The sequence below is a fragment of the Balaenoptera borealis genome, assembly GCF_965194805.1.
Source record: "Balaenoptera borealis genome assembly, chromosome: 1".
Classification (NCBI taxonomy): Eukaryota; Metazoa; Chordata; class Mammalia; order Artiodactyla; family Balaenopteridae; genus Balaenoptera; species Balaenoptera borealis.
In genome coordinates, this window is record NC_138860.1 from 174,435,175 (window position 1) to 174,459,022 (window position 23,848).

General features: G+C 38.0%; 2 protein-coding genes across 4 annotated transcripts in view; one reads left to right on the forward strand and one right to left on the reverse strand.

Annotated features, from left to right (window-relative positions):
* The window catches only part of LOC309631697 (RH-like protein), a 45,374-nt gene extending 42,492 nt beyond the window's left edge, over positions 1-2,882 (forward strand). The window contains exon 10 of the mRNA XM_082398537.1: positions 574-2,882. Within this exon, the coding sequence (XP_082254663.1) occupies positions 574-600 (27 nt within the window). The 3' untranslated portion in view covers positions 601-2,882. The remainder of the gene's footprint in view (positions 1-573) is intronic.
* TMEM50A (transmembrane protein 50A) lies at positions 2,393-23,748 on the reverse strand. Of its 3 annotated transcripts, none has more exons than XM_082398508.1 (7): positions 23,595-23,748; positions 21,801-21,906; positions 19,960-20,072; positions 17,678-17,745; positions 15,529-15,621; positions 12,664-12,724; positions 2,393-2,881 (listed from the first exon to the last, which is right to left on the reverse strand). In XM_082398508.1, exons 2-7 carry the CDS (start codon positions 21,891-21,893, stop codon positions 2,836-2,838), a joined length of 474 nt encoding a protein of 157 aa, XP_082254634.1. In that variant the 5' UTR covers positions 21,894-21,906; positions 23,595-23,748; the 3' UTR covers positions 2,393-2,835. The 3 variants fall into 3 exon arrangements, with proteins under 3 accessions (XP_082254634.1, XP_082254635.1, XP_082254636.1); XM_082398509.1 differs by lacking the exon at positions 23,595-23,748 and adding an exon at positions 23,142-23,426; XM_082398510.1 differs by lacking the exon at positions 23,595-23,748 and adding an exon at positions 22,998-23,109.
* Between the last annotated feature and the right edge of the window lie 100 nt (positions 23,749-23,848).

The window sequence follows — 23,848 nt, forward strand, 5'->3', positions numbered from 1 at the left end:
CTTTAGCTACTCTGATTTCTGGTTCTAGAATTCTGTGATCCAAGGCTACTCAACACGCAGTGATGTTGTATGGCAGGGTACCATATGGCACAACCAAAGAACTGGGGATCGACTTATTTAGCTTGCAGAAGAGAAGACCCAAGGGAGACCTAAGAACAATCTTCAAACACTTGAGAGACTGTCATGTAGAAGAGGGAAAAGATTTTTTTCTATGCTTCTCCAAAGAATTTAACTAGGCCCAGTGGGCAATGCAGTATAAATTGCTAACAATTTGAACTGTCTGCAAAACGGAATAAACTACTTCATGTGGTAGTGAGTCTCCTGTCACTGGAGGTGTTCAGACACAAGCCAGGTGACCATTAATGATCCATGTAAAGAGCTATATGAAATGAGATCTAGCTATCTAAGAGATCTTCCAATTCAGATTTTATGAAAGGACTAAGACCTTTGTGATGAAACAACATTTTGGGCAACATAAGTTTCGAAAGATCAAGCCAGAATCAATATGTGTACAATATTAAGCATATAATAAGGGTTCATCTGTAATAAAAAATGTTTACTTTCCTTTTACAGTTTCCACATTTGGCTGTTGGATATTAAGCGAAAGCATCCAAGAAAAACGAGGCCTGTTTGAAAACAACTTCTTTTCACTGTTGCCCATTTTTTTGTGTGTGCGACAAACACTCATTACAGCAAAGTCTCCTTATGTACAATGAAACAGGTCAGAGATAGATTTGATATTAAAAATAAAAGACTAAAAACATAAGGGATAATTTTATATTATAATAATTTTAAATAATTATGTTTGGTTTCATGAAAGATGATGCTATCATTATTTTCTTGGGTGCAGACACACAGTTCACAAAACTAAGGTTTTGGTTCAATTTTATTGACAATTCCTAGATTCTTTCTTGAGCTTAATAAAGTATTAAGCTATCAGTTAACTCATCTACATCAGCAAAGCAGACGATATAAAACAGGGGAAAACTAAGAACTCACTTAGATTTAGCCCTTGCAGACACTGTGCTTTTATTCCAGTGGTTTTACAAGGAGTTCCTACTCCCTGAGCATATCCTGAATTTAACTGTGGGGAAGACATTCGTGGTCAAACGTGGAGATACACTGCCTCAAGATTTAAAAACTAGTTCTATGACCTTGAGGAAATCATTTAAATTGCCATGGTCTGGGTTCCCTTATCAGTAAGAAGAGAAGGTGAACTTCAACCCCTAAGATTGCCTCCACTTCTCACATCCTGTGGATCTAAAACCTCACCAGGAGTGATTTGCTGTGAGATGACAGCAACACAGCCATTTCTTTGAATAGTTGATGACCAGGCAACATTCAAATTGTACACACTGGGAGAAAACTATGGCTGACATAGAAAGGGGACCACTGGGACTTCTCTGGTGGTCCAGTGGTAAAGAATCTGCCTTCCAATGCGGGGGACGAGGGTTCGATCCCTGGTCGGGGAAGATCCCACATGCCACGGAGTAACTAAGCCCGTGCACCACAACTACTGAGCTCACGTGCCTCAACTAGAGAGCCCGTGTACCGCAAACTATAGAGCCCACACCCTCTGGAACCCGTGCACAACAACTAGAGAAGAGAAAACCCGCTGCCACAACTAGACAGGAGCCCACACGCTGCAACGAAGATCCCGCGTGCCGCAATGAAGATGCAGCCAAACAAACAAACAATTTAAAATAAAAAATAAATATTAAAAAAAAAGGACCACAATTTAAATATAAGAGATATTTGGCATTTAATGAATGGCTAATTGTAGCAAGTTTTATGTAAGAAAACATTTTAAGCTTTAGTTCTGAAGAACATGTATCCCACAGTTAGCTAGTTTATTAAAGAAAAAATAAATTCCCATTTTGCCAAAGTGGGGAGCCTGGGGGATAACAGAATTCCAAAGAGGAACAGACTAAGAATTCCCAGTAGTTAACATTTGTCATTATAATTGACCCTGCTGGTCTATCTTGAGCTTAGTGGTTCAGTACAGAGATACAATGAAATGGAATCCAATTTATTATCAAACCGACAACAGAATTAGTCACCTGAGTAAAGACCAGTGTCAAATCCCTATCCTCTTCCTCTTTCCTTCCATGGTGGCTGTGGAGTGACTGTCAGCATCCCACCAGGACCAGGTATCACAGCTGAGTTACTACTCACCCCCTTCCCCCCCCACATCAGTGCCACTGAAGGGACACTTTTGAGGAGACTGGCGGCAGGACCGTGGGGCTACTCTCTTTCAACATGTTCACTCACCCCTTGGGAGATGCTCAATAGTTACTTACACTGAAATATTTACAGAATTTGTGGCAAAACCATATAAACCAAACACAAAGTATACTGAGAAAGAATTCTGACCACTAAGTAGTTTTTTAAAAACAACAATATGTTTATATTTCATTTAACATTTGACACAGAAGGGGCCACATTTAAATAAACACATTCAATCTTCAGAGCACTTTAACTGCAGTTTTGCACCTTGGATATGACAAATACTCATATAAGATGCTTCCATAATTTCTTTTGTGATTTATTTTTATTTTTACAAATTATACCATGATAAAACATAATAAAAATTTCTCATGTGAAATATTTTTCTTTAACATTTTACAAGTTAAGCAAATGCATACCACAATAGATTTTGCTGTTGTTGTTGTTGTTTAAATAGGGAGTTCTCATGATTTTAGTATTATACAAATTTAAGTTGAGACTACACTCAGAAAGAAGTTTAGAAAATGGCATTACAAAAGACTGGGAGTGAGTAGTGAAAAGAAAAACAAACCCATGCAGGACTTCTCTGCAGTAAGAAATCAGATGTTTTCACTGCCACAAGTCTTCAGTGCGGCCAAACTTAAAAACGAGTCCTCTGTGAATAAAATAAGAAACATCACATGACTAGCTGAGTTTGGTGAAAGAAAGACTGTGTGAGATTTAGAATCGTGGGAAACTAACAACAAAGAATAATTGATGAGTTGTATGGAAAAAACCCATGGGATGTATCAGAACAGAAACTGATCATTCTAAGGTAGTAAATTCTTTCACTGTGCTCAGCTGTGCTATTTACCATTAGCTTCCCTGCATCCTTAACTTCTGAGTTTGGAGACATATGTCCCTCCTAAAAAGTTAACCAATGTTTAGCATGTAACCATTATATGCCTTATTTTATCTAATTCATTTAACAAGCCTTTTTTTTTTTTTTCTTTTAACATCTTTATTGGAGTATAATTGCTTTACAATGGTGTGTTAGTTTCTGCTTTATAAAAAAGTGAATCAGCTATACATATACATATATCCCCATATCCCCACATTTAGGTTGATTCCATATCCTGGCTATTGCAAATAGTGCTGCAATGAACATGATTGTACATGTATCTTTTTGAATTATGGTTTTCTCAGGGTATATGCCCAGTAGTGGGATTGCTGGGTCATATGGTAGTTCTATTTTTAGGTTTTTAAGGAACCTCCATACTGTTCTCCATAGTGGCTGTATCAATTTACATTCCCACCAACAGTGCAAGAGGGTTCCCTTTTCTCCACACCCTCTCCAGCATTTATTGTTTGTAGATTTTTTGATGATGGCTATTCTGACTGGTGTGAGGTGATACCTCATTGTAGTTTTGATTTGCATTTCTCTAATGATTAGTGATGTTCAGCATCCTTTCATGTGTTTGTTGACAATCTATATATCTTCTTTGGAGAAATGTCTATTTAGGTCTTTTGCCCATTTTTGGATAGGGTTGTTTGTTTTTTTGATATTGAGCTGCATGAGCTGCTTGTAAATTTTGGAGATTAATCCTTTGTCAGTTGCTTCGTTTGCAAATATTTTCTCCCATTCTGAGGGTTGTCTTTTCATCTTGTTTATGGTTTCCTTTGCTGTGCAAAAGCTTTTAAGTTTCATTAGGTCCCAGTTGTTTATTTTTGTTTTTATTTCCATTTCTCTAGGAGGTGGGTCAAAAAGGATCTTGCTGTGATTTATGTCATAGAGTGTTCTGCCTATGTTTTCCTCTAAGAGTTTGATAGTGTCTGACCTTACATTTAGGTCTTTAATCCATTTTGAGTTTATTTTTGTGTATGGTGTTAGGGAGTGTTCTAATTTCATTCTTTTACATGTAGCTGTCCAGTTTTCCCAGCACCACTTATTAAAGAGGCTGTCTTTTCTCCATTGTATATTCTTGCCTCCTTTATCAAAGAAAAGGTGACCATATGTGCATGGGTTTATCTCTGGGTTTTCTATCCTGTTCCATTGATCTATATTTCTGTTTTTGTGCCAGTACCATACTGTCTTGATTACTGTAGCTTTGTAGTACAGTCTGAAGTCCAGGAGCCTGATTCCTCCAGCTCCGTTTTTCTTTCTCAAGATTGCTTTGGCTATTTGGGGTCTTTCGTGTTTCCATACAAATTGTGAAATTTTTTGTTCTAGTTCTGTGAAAAATGCCATTGGTAGTTTGATAGGGATTGAACTGAATCTGTAGATTACTTTGGGTAGTATAGTCATTTTCACAATGTTGATTCTTCCAATCCAAGAGCATGGTGTATCTCTCCCTCTGTTTGGATCATCTTTTATTTCTTTAATCAGTGTCTTATAGCTTTCTGCATACAGGTCTTTTGTCTCCTTAAGGAGGTTTATTCCTAGGTATTTTAGTCTTTTTGTTGCAGTGGTAAATGGGAGTGTTTCCTTGATTTCTCTTTCAGATTTTTCATCATTAGTGTACAGGAATGCAAGAGATTTCTGTGCATTAATTTTGTATCCTGCTACTTTACCAAATTCATTGATTAGCTCTAGTAGTTTTCTGGTAGCATCTTTAGGATTCTCTATGTATAGTATCATGTCATCTGCAAACAGTGACAGCTTTACTTCTTCTTTTCTGATTTGGATTCCTTTTATTTCTTTTTCTTCTCTGAGTGCTGTGGCTAAAACTTCCAAAACTATGTTGAATAATAGTGGTCAGAGTGGACAACCTTGTCTTGTTCCTGATCTTAGAGAAAATGGTTTCAGTTTTTCACCACTGAGGACAATGTTGGCTGTGGGTTTGTCATATATGGCCTTTATTATATTGATGTAAGTTCTCTCTATGCCTACTTTCTGGAGGGTTTTTTATCATAAATGGGTGTTGAATTTTGTCAAAAGCTTTTTCTGCATCTATTGAGAGAATCATATGGATTTTCTTCTTCAATTTGTTAATATGGTTCATCACATTGATTGATATGGATATATTGAAGAATTCTTGCATCCCTGGGATAAACCTCACTTGTTCATGGTGTATGATCCTTTTAATGTGCTGTTGGATTCTGTTTGCTAGTATTTTTTTGAGGATTTTTGCGTCTATGTTCATCAGTGATATTGGCCTGTAGTTTTCTTTCTTTGTGACATCTTTGTCTCGTTTTGGTATCAGGGTGATAATGGCCTCGTAGAATGAGTTTGGGAGTGTTCCTTCTCTGCTATATTTTGGAAGAGTTTGAGAAGGATAGGTGTTAGCTCTTCTCTAAATGTTTGATAGAATTCACCTGTGAAGCCATCTGGTCCTGGGCTTTTGTCTGCTAGAAGATTTTTAATCACAGTCTCAATTTCAGTGCTTGTGATTGGTCTGTTTATATTTTCTGTTTCTTCCTGGTTCAGTCTCAGAAGGTTGTGCTTTTCTAACGATTTGTCCATTTCTTCCAGGTTGTCCATTTTATTGGCATATAGTTGCTTGTAGTAATCGCTCATGATCCTGTGTATTTCTGCAGTGTCAGTTGTTACTTCTCCTTTTTCATTTCTAATTCTATTGATTTGTCTTCTCCCTTTTTTTCTTGATGAGTCTGGCTAATGGTTTATCAATTTTGTGTATCTTCTCAAAGAACCAGCTTTTAGTTTTATTGATCTTAGCTATTGTTTCCTTCATTTCTTTTTCATTTATTTCTGATCTGATCTTTATGATTTCTTTCATTCTGCTAACTTTGGGGTTTTTTTGTTCTTCTTTCTCTAATTGCTTTAGGTGTAAGGTTAGGTTGTTTATTTGAGATGTTTCTTGTTTCTTGAGGTAGGATTGTGTTGTTATAAACTTCCCTCTTACAACTGCTTTTGCTGCATCCCATAGGTTTTGGGTCATCGTGTTTTCATTGTCATTTGTTTCTAGGTATTTTTTGATTTCCTCTTTGATTTCTTCAGAGATCTCTTGGTTATTTAGTAGTGTATTGTTTACCCTCCATGTGTTTGTATTTTTGACAGATTTTTTCCTGTAATTGATATCTAGTCTCATAGCGTTGTGGTCGGAAAAAATACTTGATATGATTTCAATTTTCTTAAATCTACCAAGGCTTGATTTGTGACCCAAGATATGGTCTATCCTGGAGAATGTTCCATGAGCACTTGAGAAAAGTGTATTCTGTTGTTCTTGGATGGAATGTCCTATAAATATCAATTAAATCCATCTTGTTTAATGTATCATTGAAATCTTGTGTTTCCTTATTTATTTTCATTTTGGATGATCTGTCCATTGGTGAAAGTGGGGTGTTAAAGTCCCCTACTATGATTGTGTTACTGTCGATTTCCCCTTTTATGGCTGTTAGCATTTGCCTTATGAATTGAGGTGCTCCTATGTTGGGTGCATAAATATTTACAATTGTTACATCTTCTTTTTGGATTGATCCCTTGGTCATTATGTAGTGTCCTTCTTTGTCTCTTGTAATTGCCTTTATTTTAAAGTCTATTTTGTCTGATATGAGAATTGCTATTCCAGCTTTCTTTTGATTTCCATTTGCATGGAATATCTTTTTCCATCCCCTCGCTTTCAGTCTGTATGTGTCCCTAGGTCTGAAGTGGGTCTCTTGTAGACAGCATATATACGGGTCTTGTTTTTGTTATCCATTCAGCCAGTCTATGTCTTTTGGTTGGAGCATTTAATCCATTTACATTTAAGGTAGTTATCAATATGTATGTTCCTATTACCATTTTCTTAATTGATTTGGGTTTGTTATTGTAGGTCTTTTCCTTCTCTTGTGTTTCCTGCCTAGAGAAGTTCCTTAGCATTTGTTGTAAAGCTGGTTTGGTGGTGCTGAATTCTCTTAGCTTTTGCTTGTCTGTAAAGGTTTTAATTTCTCCATCGAATCTGAATGAGATCCTTGCTGGGTAGAGTAATCTTGGTTGTAGTTTTTTCCCTTTCATCCCTTTAAATATGTCCTGCCACTCCCTTCTGGCTTGCAGAGTTTCTGCTGAAAGATCAGCTGTTAACCTTATGGGGATTCCCTTGTATGTTATTTGTTGCTTTTCCTCTGCTGCTTTTAATATTTTCTCTTTGTATTTAATTTTTGATAGCTTGATTAATATGTGTCTTGGCATGGTTCTCCTTGGATATATCCCGTATGGGACTCTCTGCACTTCCTGGACTTGATTGACTATTTCCTTTCCCATATTAGGCAAGTTTTCAACTATAATCTCTTCAAATATTTTCTCAGTCCCTTTCTTTTTCTCTTCTTCTTCTGGGACCCCTATAATTTGAATGTTGGTGTGCTTAATGTTGTCCCAGAGGTCTCTAAGACTGTCTTCAATTCTTTTCATTCTTTTTTCTTTATTCTGCTCTGTGGTAGTTATTTCCACTATTTTATCTTCCAGGTCACTTATCCGTTTTTCTGCCTCAGTTATTCTATTGATTCCTTCTAGAGAATTTTTAATTTCATTTCTTGTGTTGTTCATCACTGTTTGTTTGCTCTTTAGTTCTTCTAGGTCCTTGTTAAACATTTCTTGTATTTTCTCCATTGTATTTCCAAGATTTTGGATCATCTTTACTATTATTGCTCTGAATTCTTTTTCAGGTAGACTGCCTATTTCCTCTTCATTTGTTTGGTCTGGTGGGTTTTTACCTTGCTCCTTTATCTGCTGTGTGCTTCTCTGTCTTCTCATTTTGCTTAACTTACTGTGTTTGGGGTCTCCTTTTTGCAGGCTGCAGGTTCGTAGTTCCTGTTGTTTTTGGCGTCTGCCCGCAGTGGCTAAGGTTGGTTCAGTGTGTTGTGTAGGCTTCCTGGTGGAGGGGACTGGTGCCTGTGTTCTGGTGGATGAGGCTGGATCTTGTCTTTCTGGTGGGCAGGACCATGTCCGGTGGTGTGTTTCGGGGTGTCTGTGACCTTATTATGATTTTTGGTAGCCTCTCTGCTAATGGGTGGGGTTGTATTCCTGTCTTGCTAGTTGTTTGCCATGGGATGTCCAGCACTGTAGCTTGCTGGTCGTTGAGTGGAGCTGGGTCTTAGCGTTGAGATGGAGATCTCTGGGAGAGCGCTCGCCGTTTGATATTATGTGGAGCTGGGAGGTCTCTGGTGGACCAATGTCCTGAACTCGGCTCTCCCACCTCAGAGGCACAGGCCTGATGCCCGGCCGGAGCACCAAGACCCTGTCAGCCACACGGCTGCTGCCATTTTCCCCTGGCCAACAAGCCTTTTTTAAGTCGAGGTGCTAGGTGCTAGAAGCTAGGGCTATAAAAGTAAAGATACAGTCCCTGGCTTCAAGTTGCTCATGTTCTTGATGACACAATGTGGTAGTATAGGGGGTGGGGGTGGGGAGACACATATGTATCACATGTTAAGGGAGCAGAGAACATATGGGAATTTATTTTGCCTGAATGTGTTAGAAAAGGATTTACAGAGGAGGTAATATTAGATGAATTTTGAAGGATAAGCAGGAGTTTGAATGGGAGGTTGGGAGGAACAGGAGCTAGTGGGATGATGAAGGAAGATGTTTTAGGGAGAGGAAAAGGAAAAGTAGATCAAAAGGCAAAGAGGAATAAAAGACCATGGGGCCTCAGAACAAGCCCAGGAGATGGATGTGTCAGGAAATGCCCTCACAGAGCTTACACTCTAGGTTTTAGTTTGGGAAGTATCTATAGTTGTCTTCAAGGCTTCAGTTTAAGAGGGCAGACTGGAATTATATGCATAAGAATATGTATACACACACATATATATATCTCAATATAAATATCTGTGGTGTAGTAAAGCAGCGGAGAGTCCAATATGGCCAGAGTATAGTTTAAGAATCGAGGAAGATGAGCAACGGCAGTGGCCAGATTTGGTAAGCCAATTGACCAGGGTGGCAAATTGCCCACAGGGGCCTTCGGTGCCTTAGATGAGTCAAGGGGGCAGGCACCAGCCTGTGATCTACTAAAGGGGCAGCTGGTACTCAGGCCCAGGCAATACATGAGATAGGACTATGCAGAGATGCATCCCCATTAAAAGAAACAACTTTAGCTCCAGCGGATTGTTGCTGAGCAGGGCCCAGGTTGTTAGATCATCTAGCTTTTCAAGAAAGGCCCTAAATTCCAATTTTTGATGAAATCTCTTGATTTTTAAATGTCAGCTCCATAAAACAAAAAATACTGTATAGGCTAAATAAAACAGAATTGTGGGCAGAATTTGGCTGGATGGTCACTAGTGGTAACCTCTTCTGTAGACAGCTCCGAGTTTTGAAAAATTTTAAGGTGGGAAATGACAGGCTTAGAGCTTTGTTTAAGAAGGAAACCTGACATAGGAAAACTGGATCCAAGAGAGGGATAGTCAAGGATGTGAAGTGCTCAGGAAGGGATGAGGACGACCAAACATAACAATGGAAATAGACAAAAAGAGAACTGGTTTAAGACAATTCAGAAGCAGACTCGTCATCAGGGCTTGGATGTGGGGAGTAAGTGCAAGGGAGAAATGAGAGGAGTGGACGCTTCAGTGGCATCTGCTGGTTTTCATATCTGTTTTCCAATCTCCAGTGTATACTCAAGGTTAAACCCTCAATCAAAATGGTTGATTTAAAACAGGTTTCATAGGGAATTCCCTGGCGCTCCACTGGTTAGGACTCTGCGCTACCACTGCAGGGGGCCCAGGTTCGATCCCTGGTGGGGGAACTAAGATCCCGTAAGCTTAGCAGCACGGCCAAAAAATTAAAAAAACAGGTTTCATAGGCCTTTATAAAGGTAAACACCTGAGTGTTTTTTGATGAAAACAAAAATGCAACCAGGAAAAAACAAAAAAAAGTGCAACCAGGAAGTCATCTATACCCTCTCTTGGAAGTATATGAATTTCTCTTTATAAAGGATTTCATAAACCTCCAAAAAGTGATTTGATCTCTGCTCTTCCAGGTAATATCAAACCTACTGCTGCAAAAAAAGAAAAACCGAAGTTGGGTATTAGGGCCCCTACTCTCCAGAGAGCTTAAAAGAGATGTGGTAACTTCAGCACACTAGTCACCAGATGTAAACTATAATCTCAATAGTTTCTTGGGCAAGAGCCAGTCCCTCCTACATTGTCAGATGGTCACCTTTGGTACTGACATCAGTTTCTGAAACAGTAATTTCTAAGCTGTTGCTGAGAATTGTTCTGTTATAAATCAAAATGGTAGGCAATCTGCTACAACTGTTCTAACAATGGTGTCTATTAGTTGAATTTAACTTCAATTTGCTTACAGTATTTTCACAAAACCAAATTAGTTTTTAGACTTAATAGATAGAATAGTAATAAATGAGAAATTAACCAAACTCGTTGCATAGAAAAGTAATTTATTATAACTAATTTGAGACAATGACAAGTCACTGCTCGGTTTCCAAGGTTTTGTGAAATGTGATAACTACCATATGAACTTAACGTGTTTCTTCCCTCACTGGAAAAGATAAAAGTTTCCCACAAATCTTCACTCAATCCTGTGGTTCCTCCCTGCTGTGATAGAGTAACTTCTCTGCCAAAAACAGTATCTCAAGGTGGAACTTACTTTATCCTCTACCTCTGCCAGAGAAAATAATGATTAAAATAAAAAAGTCTGCTGTTTGCCCTTCTTTGGCTGGTTCTCGTAAATCCCCTCCCCACCACTCCATCCTGAAACTTTTCTAACCCCTGCCTCTGACCCTGTTACACTGCCTTCCTTTGGCTGAAGTTGTGGGGCACTGAATTCCCCCGAGCACCTCTAACCCTGTGGAGATACTGGAGTAGTGAGCTCAGGGTGCCTGGTCCTTCTTTAAAGATGCCCAAGCCTCAGCATTGCAGCTTGAAAGGAAAAGAAATCATAAATATCAACACTGTCCCTCTCATAAACACAGGCTACATTACCCTATAAAATAACAAACTTACCCATATTTACCAAATTTGCATAACCTGGGGAGTGAGGTTTGTTCACTTTGTATTTTTCATGTACAGTGTTACATTCTTTAAAAAAAAAAAAAAAAAAAAAAGAAGGCAGGAGGGAAACAGTACTAAGCAACTGGTTGAAGATTCAACAAAAGGAGAAAACGTCAATTAAATTCATTCCAAATTTCAAATTTCACCCTCATAGTAGCTGGAGACTGAACTTTGAAGTCAGATAGCCTGAATTTTAGCCACATGATCTCAAACATGAGCTCTGTGCCTGTTTCTCACATATAAAATGGTGATAATAATGGAGCCACCTTCCGAGTTGTGTTGGGGATTAACTGAGAGCACACGTGTAACACTAAGATGATGCCTTGCACATAAAAAGTGCTCAATAAACTTTGGTCATTATTATTTTCTGCACAAAAATCAATGGACTAACATTTTTTAAAAAACTCTTTGGGTTTTCTCCACTAGTTTCAAGATGCAAGGTATGACCCAAAGAGGCTGTGTATCTTGCCACATGTAAGTTCACATTTTTCTTATTTCTAAACTGATTTTATAAAATTGCAAAAATGCTTTGTGGTAGAATGGAAGAAGTGTGAATACCAGCTGCTGACTATTATTAAAGGGCAACTGTTAGCATTTCATGAGTGGTTCAAGTAGATATGGGGCATCTATTTCCTTTTAGGAGGTGGGTGGGAAGGGACAGGGAAGGAAAAGTCCTAGAATAGACTGTCCTAGAATATACAGCATATAAAGAAGATACAGAATATAAAGGTTTTTTTAAAACCTATTTTGGATTAAGGACATCTTTGAAAATCTGATGAAAGCCACAGACTCTCTTCCCAGAAACAAGCAGAAAAACCAATGTCTTGCATACAGAAATACCCGGTGGTTCCCAATCTTCAGAAGCCTACCCATGGAACAGAAGTTAAGAACTCCTGATGCACAGGATAAAGAGAAGTTTTTGTTGTTGTTGTTGTTTTGGGGGGGAGGGGTTAAGTGGGAGGCCAGGGATAGGGGAAAGGGCAGGTCCTAAGCGTCCAGGAAAGAATGAACATTAGAAAAGATTAGTGATAAAAGTATTAAGGTCTTAGCAATCTTTTAATTTGTCATTGCATCAGAAGGATAAAAAAATGTCAGGGCTTTTCCTCTACCCCTCAAATGTCACAAATTCTAGTGACACCAAGGATAGTAAGAACCATAAAATGCATTCAGAAACAAAATTTTAAGGAGAAATGATTTTAAGCAGGCTTTCATTAAAAGCAACTGTTAGAGATACAGATTTTAAATGAACAGTGCCAGTGTTATGTAACTAAATCTACACAAATCACAGTTCTTCGTTAAAGGGGAGGTGGTGGCAATTTAAAAAATCGATGTATGTTCCCAAGGTGGGCAGCAAGCCAACCCGTGTAGTAAAAATATCTTTCTCAGTCTCATTCTTCGTATTTTATGACACTAACATGGGGAAGGGGCATTAGACAGGGGGAAATTAAGCAACTAAATATAGTAAATGACATAAAATAAACCATTATTTTAAAAAAAGATAGGATGAAGAATGCAAAACAAACTTACCCAAAAAAGATGAAGGCATTTTGGAAAAATACAGCAATTCCAGGGTATACGATGGCTTTTTCTGTAAAAGTAATTGTAATACTTAGAGGTTTATGATCTCAACACATTGTTTCTGATAAACTGGTGCATATCAGTTTTCCTGCCTAACATAATTGATTTTTCTGGTAACTATGGTTGGTGTGGGCATTAAATGCCATAATACATATGACAGAGTGTAGCGCTGGTAGCCTCCTTCATTTATTTAACAAATACTGAGTACATATTATGTGCCAGCACTGTTCAATGTGCTGAGGATACTGCAGTAAATAAAACAGGCAAAGTGTTTGCCTTCACGGAGCTAGAGAATACCAAGAATAAATAAGGAGAAAAAGCAGGAAAGGTATAGGAAATGTAGTGAATGATGATATTTTATACAGGTGGGCAGAAAAACCACATAAGAAGGTGACACTGGCATAAGGACACGAAGAAGGAAGTGGGGGCAGGAGCCATGCAGAAACAGTGGAACAACAAGTGCAAAAGCCCTGGGGTGGGAGTGGGCTGGTACATTAGAGGAATGGTCATGTGGGCCGAAGAGAGAAAAGCAGGAGACAGATCAGAGAAGTACGAGGGGCAGGCTGGGAGGTGCAGATCCTCTAGAGCCTTGCAGTAATGGTGAGGACTTTGATTTTCACTCTGGGTGAGAGGAAAAGCCATCGGAGGGTTTTGAGCAGAAAAGTGACCTGAGCTGACACATTTCAATAGGATCCTTCTGGTTGCTGTGCTGACAGTAGACTAAAGGGGGGAAGGGGAGAAACAGAAACCAGTGAGGCGGCTATTTTAGGAAATCAGGCCAGAGACTATAATGGATTGAACCAGGGTGGGAGCCATGGAGAAGGTAAAAAGTGGTCAGATGCAAGACCACTTTTTTTAATAGCAGAATCAACAGGATTTGCTGATGGACTTGGGTGTGTGGGATGTGAGAGAAAGAGGTGTCATCCTTGACAGGCCTTAACCACCCAGGTTTTGGGCTTAAACACCTGGATGGAGAAAGCAGCCCCTAACTAAGATGGGCAAGACTGCCAGAGGACCATTTTGTCCCCATTTTATCCTCGACTGAAGTTGAAATTCTCATAAATTTCTACTATTGGAACTGTTAATCATCGCTGACTAATTGACAAACTGAGGCATGATGAATAGATGAATAGCAACTTTTTCTCATAATAGTTTCAAATTAATCTGATTACCATAACCACTGGTTTGTATAGGCCTTCTCTACTAGAAGGCCACATTAAATAACTATTAACACTAGAATGACTCATAAAGATCCTATATAAAGGCAACTTTATAAAATTCCAGATCTGCTGCTAATAATTCTCAAAGCATAACCTGGCTTCAGAAGCCTTTAGGAAAATAACTTAAAAGTCTATGAGATGAACACATTCCTACAAAAAGGGGCTCTGTATCAATAGTTGTATCTAGGAAAGAAGAATTATCAGTAATTTTATTTTCCTCTGAGCTCTTTTATAGTCTCAATTTTCTACAATGAACAAGAATTATGCACTTCACATGATAAAAGGTAACATTTTTGTTTTTAAAACATGATGGTGATAGATTTTATAGCAGCAAGAAAACTACTTATGATATCATGTTAAATGCAAAAGGCTAGGTTCAAAATTATATTTATACTATGATTATAACTACTTAAAAAACGCAAGATACCAAAGGAAATATACCAAAATATTTAAGAGTAGAAAGATTATTATAGTTTTTCTTTTCTTTCTTTTCTACATTTTTAGTAACATGGTTTTATAATATATAAATAAAAGAAAAAATATAAATATTTAAAACTGCCTATCATTCCTATCTGTAAGATTAAAACAATTTTAATAAAAAATCAGGAAACCAATGATTTCAATCCAAGAATTACATTTTATTCAAAGAAGTAAAATGTTAAAATATGAGCTAGCTTAGATCTCTGCTGGTCTAGTTTGGCAAATCATTAATATTATATTTTTACTATGATAAGCATTGTCAATTTTACCCAGAACATTAAATGGATCTCATGTTTTTCTGGGGTCCCTCAAGGCAAAATTTCAGCCAGGGACCCAAAAGCAGGTCTTTTCCTAGCTTGCCTTAAACTGGCCTTATATAGCAGATACGGCTTAAGGGTTAATTTGCTTTTCTGTCTAAAAGAAGATGCTATCATATTATCACGGAGGCTTAGCTCAATAAATTTCAATTCTAGGATGTTAGAGCTTTGCCTGGATATTATTCAGCAAGTCAAAACTTGCCAAATAGCTGGACAACATGTGTTCTGCTTTTGAGGTTTTTGGAACCCAAAGAGAAACAAGGTATAGAGCTGTGTTCCATTCCTTCCAGGCTCTAGATTAGAAAATACAGAAGAAAGGCACACTAAAAACATAGCAAACAAACAAAACAAATACAGATAGGGGGAGGAGAGTTCCCAGGCACAAATGCCTTGCTAGTATGAAAAAAGCTGGGCTTCCCTGGTGGCGCAGTGGTTGAGAATCTGCCTGCTAATGCAGGGGACACGGGTTCGAGCCCTGGTCTGGGAAGATCCCACATGCCACGGAGCAGCTGGGCCCGTGAGCCACAACTACTGAGCCTGCGCGTCTGGAGCCTGTGCCCCGCAACGGGAGGGGCCGCGATAGTGAAAGGCCCGCGCACCGCGATGAAAGAGTGGCCCCCGCTTGCCGCAACTAGAGAAAGCCCTCGCACAGAAACGAAGACCCAACACAGCCAAAAATAAATAAATAAATAAATAAATAAAGTAAAAGAAAAAAGCTTTATTCTAAAGAAAAACCAACTTTAACACAAAATTTCAGTATTCCATTGAAGTAAAATAAAAACTGCGTTTTCTCTTACCTTTAGCAACATACCCTCCAAAAAGAATCCACATAGATGCGATCAGAGAGCCAAAGGCCAACATGAAACCAATGAACAGCCAAATGCGAGCACCTTAAGGAAAATAATATTTTACCAGAATTGTTTCTCAAATGGCAGCAGTCAGTTCAATTAACTTTTCAAAAAGAAGACAAAAACCCAAAGAGAAAAAAATGTGTAGTTGTCATTAAAGTCTAAAGCAAGACCAGTGAAAAATGTGCTGAGTATCATCAGTGTGGACGTTGGCCCTTTTCCTGTTGGTTGGTTGGTCTGTATATTCTAAGTGCCTAAGTTTACTTTCCCCAACTATGACACTGAGAAAAACTTCACTCTCCCTTCCTATATAAATCTCACGAAATATGTTTCACTATATTTAGAAGCTCCTTCTCCAAGTATTTTTAGAAATTGTGCTCCAAAGTTTAAAGCCCTCCAAGAGAACTTGCAAACAATAACATAGGTATACTTAACAAAAAATTCATACTCAGTGATATGTGAACCTAAACACTACCGTATTTCCCTTTCAAGCAAGTCAGGCAGCAAAGCAAATTCAAATTTAGTGTGGCTGGCACTTAGGACTAAGTTGCATTAAAATTATGTTAACAGAGAAAGACAACCAACTTATAAATCACATTATACAATATTTATGAAGATTTGATATGAAATAAATGGAGTTATTAGATGGCCTAAAATGAATTCTGAGATGAGTTTGTTTAATTAGCACAAATACATTTTAATAAAAACACTGCCCTGCTCAATAAAGCACAGCAAATAGAATGTTATACATAAATTTCTGATTTCATACCCAAAACATAAAATAGTTCTGAAATAATAAGCTGTTACTCATAGATGAGATACTAAAACAAATACAACTAGCTCTGGACCCCCAAAGCTGTGCTAGCTAACAAATTTTATTTATGGATTTATTTATTTATTTATTTATGGATAATATTATTGGCTTATTATTACCAACAGTAACTGCTAACGTTCATCTCTGTTTAGAGTTTACAAGGTTGTGGTACGTCAGTATTTCTGTATCTCTTCTACTTAAGTTGATCTACAAAGAGAGTGAACCAAAGGAGTCTGAAAGCATAGACCAGAGCTGACTACTGCAGTTTCTGTTTCATTAGGGAAAGAAAAAAAAAAGTCACCTGAAATTTGCCTATATCCAGGTTTATTTTTGTATGGATATAATATTTTAAGTTTACCACTTAAACTGCTCAATAAATATCTGTCCCCTCAAATCTTTGACTAAATTGGACCCTATAGGAAGCTGTGCTATACGTATCCTGTATTCTGCCTACCTTGGGTACATGGCCATGGGGTTCAGGGGATATGAGTTCCTTAGCTGAGCAAGGCAGGCCTGGGTGAATCTAAGCACTAAAATTCTATTATTCTATTCAGTTTTGCAAGATTAAAAGAGTTGCACAACAAAAATGAATGCACCTACTACTGAACTGTATACTTAAATTTTGGTAAATTTTATGTTGTGTATTTTAAAACACACCAAAAAACTATGACTCTAAGCTATTTCAAAATGCTAATTCAATCAAGTAAGGTTTGCAAAAAAGGGAAGAAAATAATTTATATGGTATAGCTTCTTTTAAAAAAAAATTTTAATTAATTAATTAATTAATTAGGCTGCACTGGGTCTTAGTTGCGGCACGCGCAATCTTCATTGCTGTGTGTGGGATCTTTGTTGCAACATGTGGGATCTTTAGTTGTGGCATGTGGGCTCCAGTTCCCTGACCAGGGATCCAACCCAGGCCCCCTGCATTGGGAGCGCAAAGTCTTAACCACTGGACCATCAGGGAAGTCCTGGTATGGTCTCAAGTAGCAGAAATTCTATTTTGCACATGTATTCTTTATTATATACTGTTCTTTACCGTACTCTGTATACATTTATATCCACATATTATTGCACAGGGTTATATATTCAAAACTGTGCATATATTTAAAAATACTATTCTGCAATCTTTGATCAAATGCGACTTTTACCTTAGGCCTTGGAACCTATAACCTCTCCTTGGAACCTATAACCTATCTCCAATCTGAAGGAGTCAGACAAGTGGCCCTTCCATGTATAATTCTCATTTTAAGGGTGTATAGTAAGATGTTTTTTGCACCTATTTACCTGTTTGACCCAGGCAACCTTCACTGTAACTATCACCTCGCACTTGTCCATTCGATACTGCATTAATCCTGTGTGAATACAATAAAACCAAGAGATCAGGGTCTCTGACTCTTAACAGGAAATTATCCATGACATCAAATTACCAGGTACAATAAGCTAGAGTTCTGAAAATTTAAGGTAAGTCTTCATAAGTCTTGAGTAATGGGTTTATACACCTTAGGCAAGTCTCCTCAACCAGATATCCTGTAAAGCAGTGGCCGTAGTCCCCAGACCAGCAGAATCAGCATCACCTGGGAATTCCTTAGAAAGAAAATTCCCCGGCTCCACCCCAAGTTTATTGAAGCAGAAACGCTGGGTATGGGCCCCAGCAATCTGAATTTTAACAAATCCTTCAGGTGATTCTGATGCTTGTTAAAATTTGAGAGTGAAATTCTCAAAATTATATCTTGTTAGGATTGGAAGGATCTTTACCTTGGTCCTATCTAGTTTTCCATTTGTACACATCAGACATACTCAACATGAAGAGATGCAAGTGGTAAAATCTTGTTTTTTCAATCCCTGTTACACGTTCCAGACATAAGAAGTCTTTTGCTGACTTTCACAGAATACTAAATTGAGATAGCCTTGCTTTCTTTAGAAGTATCCTCTGAAAATTTTAAAATATTATGGGAAACTGTTCACAATACGTCAAGAAGTTAGAAAACTATGTGTGTGTGTGTGTGTGTGTGTGTGTGTGTGTGTGTGTGTGTGTATCTCCATTTAACTGTGTATGTGTGAGTGTCTACTGCTAGAAAGACACAGGGGCTGTGTCTATCTTATTTCTCACTTTTAGTCTCAGTGCCTAGCACAGGGATTGGTATATAGTAGGTGCTAAATACATGAACCCTAATTTTTTCACAACAACATAAAACCTTAATTTATTCATTCAAATCTAAGTTTTAAAAAGAATGATCAAAATACTCTTAATTATTTTCAGTGACCTCTTTTAAGTTATTTGGTACATAAAACAAACACATTTTAAAACAAGTTTCATATTTTTAAACAATGCAGATGTTCTTGGGCTAGTGGCTATTGGCTCTTCTTTTTCCTTGCTGAGCCACCTGAATACACTTCACAGCCCTCTGTGGGACAGCCATGACCCTGCCTCGTCAGTCTTCACCACTAGGCACATCCTCGAATGAACAACCTCTTTTTGTTCTCTGGTATTACTGGTTTTATACGTATCTCAAACTTATAGAAAAGTCCCAAGTATAGTTCAAATAAATTTGTTTTCCTAAAACATTTGACACTTGCCAACATGATGACCCATAACCCCAGAAATTTGTATGTATTTCCTACAAATGGGACAGTTCTACCGAACAATACAACCATCAAGATCGGGAAATTAACAATGATCCATTCCCATTAGCTAACCATCAGACCTCATTCAAGTTCCCCGGTTGTCCCAATAATGCTCTAAATAGTAAAAGGATCCGGTCCAGAACCATGAGGGACAGTCTGTTCTCCTGTCTCTTTAGTCTCCTCAGTCTGGACAGTTCCGCAGTCTTCTCTGGCTTTTATGACCTTGACCCTTTACTCCAGCCATGCTGGTCCCCTTGCCATACAGCCTTTGTGCTTGCTCTTCCGTCTGCCTGGAATGATCCTCTCTTATGTATCTCCATGATCAGATCCTTAACTTCTTCAAATCTGTACTTAAAAATCACCTTCCAGTAAGGCCTTCCTTGACTCTATTTAAAATTTCTGCACCCCCTGCTGACATCTCATATCCCCCCCTCTGCTTTTTCTCTCTAGCACTTATCATTATCTTACGTGCTATATATTTAATTTATTTCTCTTTAGTTACAATCTGCCTCACTCATTAAGGTATAAATTCCATAAACGCATGGATTTTCCTGTTTTATATACTGTATTTACTGTACCTAGAGCAGAGCCTGGGAATATAAAAGCTTAGTAAATATTTGTTGGATGAATGAATAAACAAACTCTTAGACAAAGTATATGGTTTCTGACGTGAAAGTAAAGTTATAAACACTGGCAGCCTAGAAATAAAAGGATAGCTGAGAGAAGCTGGGAGACAGAAGTGGGAGAGGAGAGGTGGAAGGAAGAACAGAAAAGAAGCCTGCTGCTTTTCTTCATCAGCCCTTCTCTATGATTTGACTTTTAAACCATGTCCCGTATGTTAATTTGGTTAACACTTAAAAAATTTAACTCTACTCAACTGTATGTAAAACATTTTTCTTTTGTGACAATCTGTAAGTCATGTCACTAACAATGACACTTACATTAGGAAGGCTATGGTTGCTATAACACCACAGGCATGGTAGGAGTGGTTGAAATCTTCCATGCTGGGATAAATGACAGCTGCATCTATGATAATCCACCAGCCTGTAAAAAACTAAAACAAACAAACCACAAAAAGGAGAAAGTACAGTTATTTCATATCTTACTGGATAAAAAGAAAGCAAGGAATCTTGCTTTCCAGCAAAGAAAGCAAGGAATCAAGCAAAGAATCTAAGTGAAGAGATCCCTTCTAATAAAGTCCAAAATTTTCTTAAATGTTCCAGCAGTTTCTTGCATATAATTAGTATATGGCTTAATATCTGATGAAAGATTAGATACCCTAAAGTCCCACAGCAATTATTATTTATTAACACTTCTTTTCTAAGTCTACTTTAGTCATTATTTTATGTTGCCATATTAAAGTCTGTAATCTAATTTTGTGAACTAGAAGTTACAATATTTCATGGCAGGAGAAAGGAAAAAAGTGATTCAGACTCCAGCTGACAGGAGGAGTGGCCTGTTGTCGATATACTATAAGCCTCCAGGAAGATATTATTGAAAATGGAAAAAAAAAAGTATTGAAAATAATATAGGGAATAATTATCGTTGATAGAATTTTAGCTAGCCTCTTGGTGTGGTGAAATAAACAATGGCTATGCAGTACTGCTTTCCCTTTTGATGAATTATAGTGCAGTCTACAGATGGTTTCAGAGATTATGCTAAATTCAATTTAAATACCAAATTATAATTTATCTTAATTTCACTTGGTTCTGGACACTATCAACGGCAAACACATAATGAAAAAACATTAAAACTGTACAAATATTTTTATCACATGAGCAGAAACAATAAGATGATATTAAGCAAATACTGACAAGTAGCTTAGAAGGTTTGGAAAGTAACCCCCTTCTCTATCCCCACTTGCAACCCTGACCTAGTTTGCTCGCAGCATTGCCATCTTCAGGGAATTATTTTAAAATAACTATTTTAGGCTAATCAAATTATTTTTATCAGGTTACAGACAGATCCATACTCCATTAATGACTTTTTTACTAGCTAGTGCAAGTACTCTTTCACTGTTTTTTTTTCACCCTTAGCTCAATGTATTCAAGATATTTTCTTCATAGACTAAAATTCAAAGCTTTTTTTTTTTTAAGAGCAGAATTTCTATAGTAGTTTTGTATTTTGACATTACTTTGGAAAAATATAGGATAATTATTTTTCATAGATTATAACTGTCAGAGACTAGGCAAAGAGGACATATTTAAACTTAGAGTTTTGTTTGTTTAAAATTCACTCTTTAGAGCATATGACAACATTAGAGGACAAAACAAATATCAGATACCTTGAAGGATCTGTAATGTAAATAAGAATTTTATACTATAAATTACTTCTAAGCAATATATTTTTATGAGTTCTTTCTATTTTCTAATGAGATTGAGAAGAAAGTTAACGCTGGATCATGGAGAAACACAATCATATCTCTTGAATGGTTTTGACCTGATTGTTTCTTAAACACTTCTTTGTAACTTAATGTACTTATTAAGAGGAAGCATAATCCATGCTATGAGTAAGTGTATAAAATATACTGTCTTACTATACAATTTTTTTCATGCAGTTAAAGTAAAATAATCTAATCAAATTTCAAGCCATAATGTCAACTCTTTAAATGGAATAACTAAACCCTCCCATAAATAAAACAAAATATCAACATTTATTTTTAAAAATTCAGTAGTCAAAGATAAAATAAATAGCACTTACTTAAAGACATCACACAGAGCTTTAAATACATAAAAACAAACACACCAAAATAATGAAGGCCCAAATTATCAAGGACACTTACTAGGATACCAGCAGCAATGGAAGCAATAGTATTGCGCTTTTCCCCCCAATCAATGCATTCTGAGCATCTCAAGCCTTCTAGAAATCCAGACATTTTTTTCAGGTCACTTGAAAAAACAAACAAACAAAAAAAACCAACTAAAGTACTTCTATTGACTTGCTTCAAACCTGACTTATGTTTCTAGAAAATAATTAACAGTTTAGGAATAATTTAATAAAAGTGAAGTTACAAATACTTTATCTGGCTACATATACTTCAGAATATTTGATTTAGCTTTTGATGAATTTCCACATAACTTTGGAAAACAAAATGTGGACTCATTTAAGTTTTTTTTTTTTAATTTAAAAGATAGTTTTGGTATATTTTAAGCAATATGAACAAAAGTGGGCATCCAAATATTGAAAAAATTTTACACTAATTATTAATTTTAATTCCAAACTAAGTTATTATGTGACTTAGATATTTACAGTCCAGCAGCACTAGCATAGCAAAGAGACAAATGATAACACTTTGGTTCTGAGTTAAAGCATGGACTCAGATGAAAAATATTTCTCTTAGCAATTTACACATTTTGTCATAGAACATGTTTCTTCACACTCAGATTAAGGAATTAAACACTGCACCCGCATCACATCCCTTCACTTCATTATTTTTTCCTTCTCCATGTCTGTCTGTTGGCGTCATTTCTATGTAAAGAACACCCATTTCATTTTAGTAAGCTCTATCTCTGATTCTAACATGTTTTCCAGCCAAAAGAAAGCACAAAATTGAAGTCAATATTAATTCAGACCATAAAAAAAGAAGGAAAGAAAGAAAAAAAAAGAAAGGAAGGAAGAAATTAAAGAAAGAAGGAAGGAAAGAAAGAAAGGAAAGAAAGAAAGAAAACGCACTGCTATATTACCATGGCTAAATTACCATAGACGACATTTACATAAAACATTCCTTAGAGCTGGGCCATACAAACCTGGTCTGAGACACATCCATAGGATCTCTATTTCAGAATATGAAAAAGCCTGCATTAAGTGTAAATTGTTAATAATCAAGCAAACATCCTAACTCCTACAGTGAATCTTAACCTGTCCATGAAGCTACTCTGTAGCCAGCAACTATGGTTGTTCGAAAACATATTCTAAAAAAGAGCAATGAATCCAGTTGGAAACTCCCTTTTAAAAATTAAATTTAAAACTGTGATTATACCCAGTGCTAATATGCCTTTAGGACAAGTCCAATTTTGAAAATTCACTCGTTTTATTCTTCCCTGGGAGGAACAGCAAGCCAGTATGTTGTTTTCGGTTCACCCCAATGACGCCGCCCCGAATCCGTTTTTCTTTGGTTTATTACCCGCACAACTCGTGCCCAAACTCCGCCCTCCAGATTCTGGGGATCTGAGGTGTAGAGAGTGGCCTGCGACTGGGAAGATGTGGAAACTAGTTCTAGCTCTTATGGCTCGGCCATCTCCCTCGACAAGGGAACCAGCCGGCTTACACTCCTTCCGGGGTGTCAGTTTCTGCAGCTCTCAAGTAGGGGGGCATGCTGAGTTTCAGGGATCCTGTGACGTGCCGGGGAGGGCGCTGTCCGGAGTGCGGAGGAGGTCGCCCTCTCCCGCCGCCGGCCGGACACGAGTCAGCAGGAAGTGGCCAGGAAGGGTCCAGCAAGGCACAGCCTGAGCCTGCAGCTTCCCAGAGGGTGGACCCAACGACTCAGGCAGCATCAGCCGGGCAGACACTCCCGGGTCCCGGCCTCATCCGGCCTGCGGCAGTTCCTCCCCTTCCCCCACTCCTGCCTGGCACTTACGTCCAGCCCCGCGCGTGCAGTCGGTCCAGAGCCCGGTGTCGCGCCGCGCCGGGCCGCCTCACTTTCCCAGTTCCAGCCAAGAAAACAAAACAGCTACAGGCCGCCGGATACCCGGATTGAGCAGCACCGCCCCAGGAGCTCGGTCGCGCATGCGGAGACGGGGCGGAGGGAGCGGCGCGGGGAGAGTAGCACTCGCTGAGGGAGGGCTAGAGAGAGCCACGCCCACCGCGCCGACGTCTCTGCGCATGCTCCGG